General features: G+C 33.1%; 1 protein-coding gene across 3 annotated transcripts; it reads right to left on the bottom strand.

The window, feature by feature from the left end:
* LOC106769575 lies at positions 1-6,979 on the bottom strand. 3 transcript variants are annotated; one of them, XM_014655246.2, is made up of 7 exons: positions 6,846-6,979; positions 6,479-6,658; positions 4,749-4,884; positions 3,852-3,936; positions 3,701-3,748; positions 1,503-1,603; positions 1-492 (listed from the first exon to the last, which is right to left on the bottom strand). In XM_014655246.2, exons 2-7 carry the CDS (start codon positions 6,642-6,644, stop codon positions 351-353), a joined length of 678 nt encoding a protein of 225 aa, XP_014510732.1. In that variant the 5' UTR covers positions 6,645-6,658; positions 6,846-6,979; the 3' UTR covers positions 1-350. The 3 variants fall into 3 exon arrangements, with proteins under 3 accessions (XP_014510732.1, XP_014510734.1, XP_014510733.1); XM_014655248.2 differs by having other exon boundaries at positions 6,864-6,977; XM_014655247.2 differs by having other exon boundaries at positions 6,479-6,661; positions 6,846-6,945.
* Positions 6,980-7,239: the final 260 nt, after the last annotated feature.

Raw genomic sequence — 7,239 nt, 5'->3', positions numbered from 1 at the left:
TAGAATCAACACCACGATTTCATGTCATTGGAAAACGTTGAATAATTGGGTACATAAAAACACATTTCAATATAAAGAAGAACCAACCTCTTCACTAACCAATCAACTAATGTCAAGTGTTACTACGCAAGGTAGACATTTTACCACACTTTTAACATTTCCTTGCATCACCTTAAACCAGAGACATTATGAAAATCCCAAATGACCATGAAATGAAAAAAACTAGTTAAATACTCTAGGCTCTGTTAAAGTAATAGTAATATAATACTAGCACCAGTAAAACTAGTTAAATACTCTAGCCTCTGTTAAAGTAGTAGTAATATAATACTAGCACCAGTAAGGGGCATAAATTACTGCAAAACTTGTACCGAAATGCGACTGTTTTGGCAAAAGGTTCCATTTTTTGCGATGAATGCATTCATTGCTTGAGTCCTTGAATGGAAACGCACTGTGGCCAATTTAATAGGTTCTGCAGCCCACTCTTCTCCTCGCCTGAAAGTAAGAAAATAATTACCATTTTGAGAATATAATCCAAGCAGCCGTTTGTTTCAAGGCATCGAGAAAGTGAACTTGAGAATATGATATTCTCATGTTTGAGACAGTTTTGTAAACACATTCTCAGGAATGGTTCTTGCAAAGGAATATAAATTACACTTTTGTGTTACTCCTTATTCCATTACCTAAGTATTTTGTATTCCCATTAAAATAGAAGTTACTTTCTACAACAATTACCTACCTCCTCACTTCATCCCTTTTTGTTCAATTAAATAAACTCTATTTCTTTTATAAACTACTAGGATTTTTCGGGAATAATGTTCCCGAGAATGTGGTTCCGGAGGAGAGGAGGGTTGGGAACAAAGATAGAATTTATTAAAGTACAAAATTGAGAGAGATCCTTAGATAAAGTGAGACCTGCCAACATTTGTGATTTTCAGTAAATTTCAATAAATGAGTGTGTTTTCAGAATGTTAATAGTGTATTCCAACCATTTCTTTCTAAGAATACATGAGAGGGTTTAAACACTAATTTAGTCCTTATCAATGCAGAACTGTTCACCTTGAGACCCTAAAACTAAAACGACCGCATCTGATCCATTAGCTTACGAAAAATGTGTCAAGTGTGATCCTTGTCCACCACAGAAGTTTTTCTCTTTTGGGTCTCCTTTGAAAATGGGGATCACACATGATACATTTCCATTAAGGTGACTAAAAGCAATTGTAGAGAAGAAAATAAGAAATGCACTAAACGTCTCCATAAACTAAAATTGATTTATGCATTTAGGGTTCTCTCGTTAGTTTCTCAAAAATAAGATTTTTAACTAAAGCGTAAAGTAGTAATTAGTAGAAGTTTTCTCACTTATATTAATTTTATCTTCTCCTATACGTATGAAGAAGTTTAGACACACATTCTTAACCAAACTAAAAACTGCCCTATTTATAATGACTAAAAACAGGTTTAACTCTAAAACAAAATATAAAATTTGAAGTGTATTTGATGTTTACCTCAAAAACAAGTTGATGGAGTTGGAATCATATTCACAACCAGACAGGGTTCGCACTACATCTTCAAAATTAGCAGTTCGAGGCATTCCTTGAATCAAAATCTTAAAAAAAAGAAATTAGACACTGTTAGGTAAATGTGCTATTTCCATAGTAATGTTTGCATGAAACAAAAATTATAACACTTCAACTAGTATCCTTCAGTTTAAAAAGTTATTCTAAATATAAGTTCAGTCTCAGCCAGCATATCACACAACAGTGGTAAATGGAAGTACAACACTAAATACCAAATCTTGATGGAATTCGCACCACAATCTTGGTACTTCTTCCATACTGAGAATTCAAGCGATCATAATGCATTCAATAAGTCATGCATAAATAAACTGAATAAATTTGATGTCGTAACTTGTGGTAAATAAAGGATTATTAGTATAAAAATATTTTTAATATCTTTATAGTAATTAAAAGAAAAATATATTTAGAATCTTCGTATTCATTTACTTAAACAAAAAAGATAAAGGAAAATCAGTGTATTTGATAGGATATAATGGGTGCAGGATAGAAGGAACCAAATTAGGAATTAGTTGTTAATTGGTAAATTGATGGAATTAGTTGTCTTCTTCTATCTCCAGCCTGCTTTTTCCACCACCGCACGCTAAGCAGCCACAAGACCACCACAGAAAATTTGCTTCGCCAGTACCTTATTGTGGCTGCAGGTTGGGAAACTATTACCGGTTTCCGCCATAGCATCGCCATGGCCAAAATTTGATAACACTGCCTTGTTCTCATACAACAATCCCTATCGTGGGATCCCTTATGCATATATGAGAATGTGAATCACAATATTCTAGTAATCAATGTTATGTGAGGGTTATGCATAAATTGACTCATAACTCACAATGGATAAGAAAGATCTGCTCTTATCATTGTGATATAAATGAGTTTTTCCACCAACATCCTATATCTCTCTAGGTTTGAGAAAATTTCATAGTGGTTTCTCATTAACATTAGAGTTTGAGTCCATAGGACTATCAATGGGCCTACAATTTGCTAAGTTTGTATCCTGCAAAATACCAAGAGCATATTTTCTTTGTGAAACGATAACACCTCTTGACTGTGTCACTTCAATAATAAAAAATATTTTAGTTAGTCCAAATCTTTGGTATTAAAGATGCACAATAAATGTTGTTTTAATTGAGCAATTCTAGTGATATCTATCCATGTAATAACAATAGCATCAACAAAGAGCATAAGATAAACACACTTCCCATGATGAGTATGACAGTAAACACTAAATGATTTGCCTCACTCCATTCCAGTCCAAAAATCAACAAAATCAAAATTAATTTACCCAACCAAGCTCAAAGTGATTGCTTCAGGCCATAGAGCCCAATGTAATTTCCAAACTAAACCAGATTGCTGATAAACTTGCATGCTTCGGTGCAATTCAAAGATATAATCACTGGTATAATGACATTTTGGATTTTCTTAGATATGATTTATCAAGAAATAGTTGTTCTCAACCTTATTATAGATTTGGTTCTTGAGTAGGTTTTGGTATAGTCCCCCTACTATTTTGTATTTCTTTCCTTTTTTTTTATACCTTTTTGGTAAGCTGCAAATAATTGATATAACATAGGATGCCAACCTGGATGGGATCATGACTATAACAACACCCTAAACTTTCAAAATCTTAAGGGAAGAAATTTTTTGTTTGAGACGGTTCAAGCTTCAGATTTTTAGACATTCATGAATAATTTTTATTCTCATGTTTTTCCTCATACAACAGAATTACATTTCTCGGATCCTTTTCCATTATCCTTGGTACTTTAATTTCAAGGAATTCTTGAAAATGTGCTCAATTAACATTCCTTAATTATAGAAGTCAACAAAATGAACAAATGTTCTAAATTTAACAAAGAATAAAGACGTAGTCTTACATAAAAGATTAAAACTTTTAAGAATTTACCTCCAATTTGGAGTGATTTACTCACAACTTAAAAATCGAACAATAAGAGAACCTTATGGTTATGGGAAAAAACTGTCTTACATCATGCTCTCTATTTTACTCAATCAAAATTTTCAAAACACAACATCTAACAATTTCAGCATTTGGACAGTTAAAATATATTACAAACATCAAAAAATAATTAGTATTCAAAAAACAAGATAAGCAAAGATAGGTAAGAATCTGTACTGACAGTTTTTCCATCATATGGCTTTACTATGTCCCATTGGGATCGATCAGCCTGATATTAGAAAAAGGAAAAAATATCAAACAGTTTCCAATTATAAACAAATATAAAAAAGAAAATGATTTTAGAAAAAAGACATGTGAGCAGAGCAGCATACCCTATCCAATTTGTAGAGGCGACCCTTCCTTACAATCACCCTTATAGCATTGTCATAGGAATCACGAGAAGGGAATTGCAATAACCTGATTATACCCAAAACCTTTAAATGATAATTTCAAGTATTGAATCTAAGATGAGGCCCATTTAGAAAACACAATGATAATCCACTTCAGGATGTTAGCTATGCTAGATGATTACGGAGAGTCATGAGGATGAACCGAGGTAATAATGAAATGCTAATTGTAGCAATTGAGGAAGAAAAACATAAGTAAATTGGTTAGAATAAAAGGGAAGAAGGAAGAAATAGGTAGGCAATAATTGGATAAGGATTGTAAAGGAAGGCTGGCACACCCTCAAAAAGGCTACTCTTTATCCATTCACTTTTCCTGTATTCTGATTTTACCTCAGCAATTGGGATTATTTCTACTTGTCTTTAATGAAATACATGGGTTCATATAACAAGACGAGTATGACAAAATCTAGCACTCCATATTTTGAACGGCACCTTAATTACAGTTCAAAGTGGTGTTTTTTATGGTGTTTAGTTTCAGTGACTAAAAATATGACTTAACTAGAACTATATAATATATATATATATATATATATATATATATATATATATATATATATATATATTGGACAATCCTCTCCTGACAAGTTGGTTGTTTTATAGGATTTTAGGGCTTGAAAGTCCAAATTCTGAGAGCACGACATGTTACAAACAAGTATATAATTAAATTGAACTTTCTCTTTAGTTTTCGGAAACATCATTTAGAGTAAAAGAAAAAGAAAAGAAAATGCAATTCCCTGTCATAGGCATGAAAATGCACTGATTATATGACAAAAATAACTTTCACAATACCCCAAAAGCAAGACAAAAGATGGAATACATTACGTTGAAACTGGTATAAGGCTACGGTTGTAATCAAATTTAACATCCTCCAGAGTCAAATTACAACCTTCAAGGAAGTTGATGATATCTGTTTTCAGTGCATGTTTACGGATACCAAGCAGCCTACCATATGTCACTCCTAAAGAAAGAAAGAGAAAGGAAAACAGTCATTACCTAGGATGGAAATTATTTAAAATAAAAGAACTGTAAAGTGTTGAAAGGTATTATTTAAATAACATGGCTAGCAGTGAATTGGTTAGAAACCTAACATCTTATTTTCAAAATCCAAACGTATACAAAAATATAGTCACTAGCATCAATGATATATACTGTATGTCAAATTTCTATATTCTCATGCATTTACTATTTTCACATTGTCAAATCTGAAAACTATTTGGCTTTTGAATGTTAGAACACATGAATAGACATGAGGATTGAGCAAAAACTTAAAACAATGACAATAATGATGATGAGGACATGGAGAAGGAAGATTTTTCCTAGCATCCCAATTAATTGAAAAATATACATTAACCTATTTGAAATTAACAATTAGTGAGAAAGGGATGCACTCCTCCTTTCTCACTCTTATCTCCTCTCCCCCTTGTAAAGCTTACCATGGGCCTCATGTAAGACACAAATAAACTTTAAAGAACTATATATACAATAATTAGAAGGTTACAAGATAATCTAACATGGCGTTCCTCATTTGAATAAATCACTATTACTTAGAAATGAATGATAAGCCCACTTTTTTCTTTCCTTACAAATTTTCTTTCTAACAAACAATCTCTAATTTGATAATTTTATAAAACAAAAGAACTAAATTAATATATTAACATACTTAATATATTAAATCTTTTGTTTATTGTTACAAATATTGCACAAGTCTCTTAATTTAAAGTAAATTATCACCCTTTCTACTCCTACAAATAGTTACAATACAACATCAATAATGAGATGGTAGCAAATGGTAAGCACGATGAGAAAGATGCAAGTGATAATCACAATAGTAACAATGATGAAAGTATAATAAAGAAATGATGGTGACAACTGTGAGGTTTTTCTGAGGGAAGACGTTGGAAGATTCATCACCAATGAGTCGTGAATAAGGTCATATATGAGACAAAGACACCACTTCTGACACAAAACATTAAGGCAATAGGTTTATGGGTTCTTCTATTTATATACTAGTCATCATCTTACTCATTTTGATTCAATGTGGGACTTGAAGTCACCTTGAATTCCTAACAACATCGATGATAGTGACTGATAGCAATAATGGTGAGAGTAATGTCTGTTATGACAACAAGGGTGACATTGATGATGAAAGATTTAGTGACACTAATGGTAGTAGTGACCATGTAGTGCTAGTGATACTTGCTATGGTACAAATAATTATCCCCAAAACCAAACAACTCATTAGAACCGCTATTGTTTTATAGTTTAATTATCCGATTATATCATATGCTAGCCACCGAGCGAGTCCTAAAAGTAACAGCAGCAACAAGGTTTTAGATATTAGTCGACAACTGTGACCACAATTTTGGCCACAATGTCAAGGTTTTTGGAGTCTCTGACATTTTTGTGGCTGCATCAGCCACTTTTGTCCGCATTTTCCTGTAATGTCAAGGAATTTATAACCTCGAGCTGCGGTAGAACAGTTTTTTCGTAAAAGCTAAAGCAAGTCTAAGAGCGATAGAAATGGGAGGATAAATGCATAAATAGGGTGGTACCAGAATGATCAACGTCCAAGAATGGAAGAGGGGTAGTTGAATTCAGAGGTGGCTGTTCTGCTTCAGTGGAGAAACACCTCACAGGGAGGCCAAAACTTCTCTGAACAAATGCACAAACACTTGAACTGCAATTGGATCTCAATGCAGCCCTAACAATGCAAGTCATCTTTCACAACACACCTGCTATTTCCAAACCATATAATGAAAAGTTAAAAACAACAATGATAGGGTCGTAGCCACCACCCAATTCATTTTTGCATATGAAGCATAAGTTAACAAGTCTTTTGTAAATGAAAATGCAATTGAAGGAACTGTGAAAACAAAACGATTATAGGTACGTGAAAAGATTATACTTCTGCGAAAGTACCTGTTTCGATTTTGATACCTTGATCACCAGGAAGAAGATTGGGGAAGCAGTGCAGCGAGAAGGAGAAGACACAAACACAAGCTCAGGGCAGTGGATTTTGTTTCGGGTGCAACATCGGCCCATTACTGTTCCCAAAAGGCCCACCTACTTTGAACGTGCAAATCAATTGCGCCCAAGAAAACAAATGTGCGAATTACGAAATTTTCATAAGGGCATTCATCCCTGCACGGTTTTTTGACCTCGACCTCCTCATTTTTCTTAATTATTTTTATATTATAAAAATAACTTTTTATATACTTTGTAATTTACTTATTTAACCCTCTTTTATTTAACTAATCCTAATTTCTTCCTTTCCCATTTTCAATTTCATTCTCTCCCTCACAGCACCCCTACC

The sequence above is a fragment of the Vigna radiata genome, chromosome 7, assembly GCF_000741045.1.
Source record: "Vigna radiata var. radiata cultivar VC1973A chromosome 7, Vradiata_ver6, whole genome shotgun sequence".
In the NCBI taxonomy this organism is placed as follows: Eukaryota; Viridiplantae; Streptophyta; class Magnoliopsida; order Fabales; family Fabaceae; genus Vigna; species Vigna radiata.
This window is presented reverse-complemented; position numbering and strand designations above follow the sequence as displayed.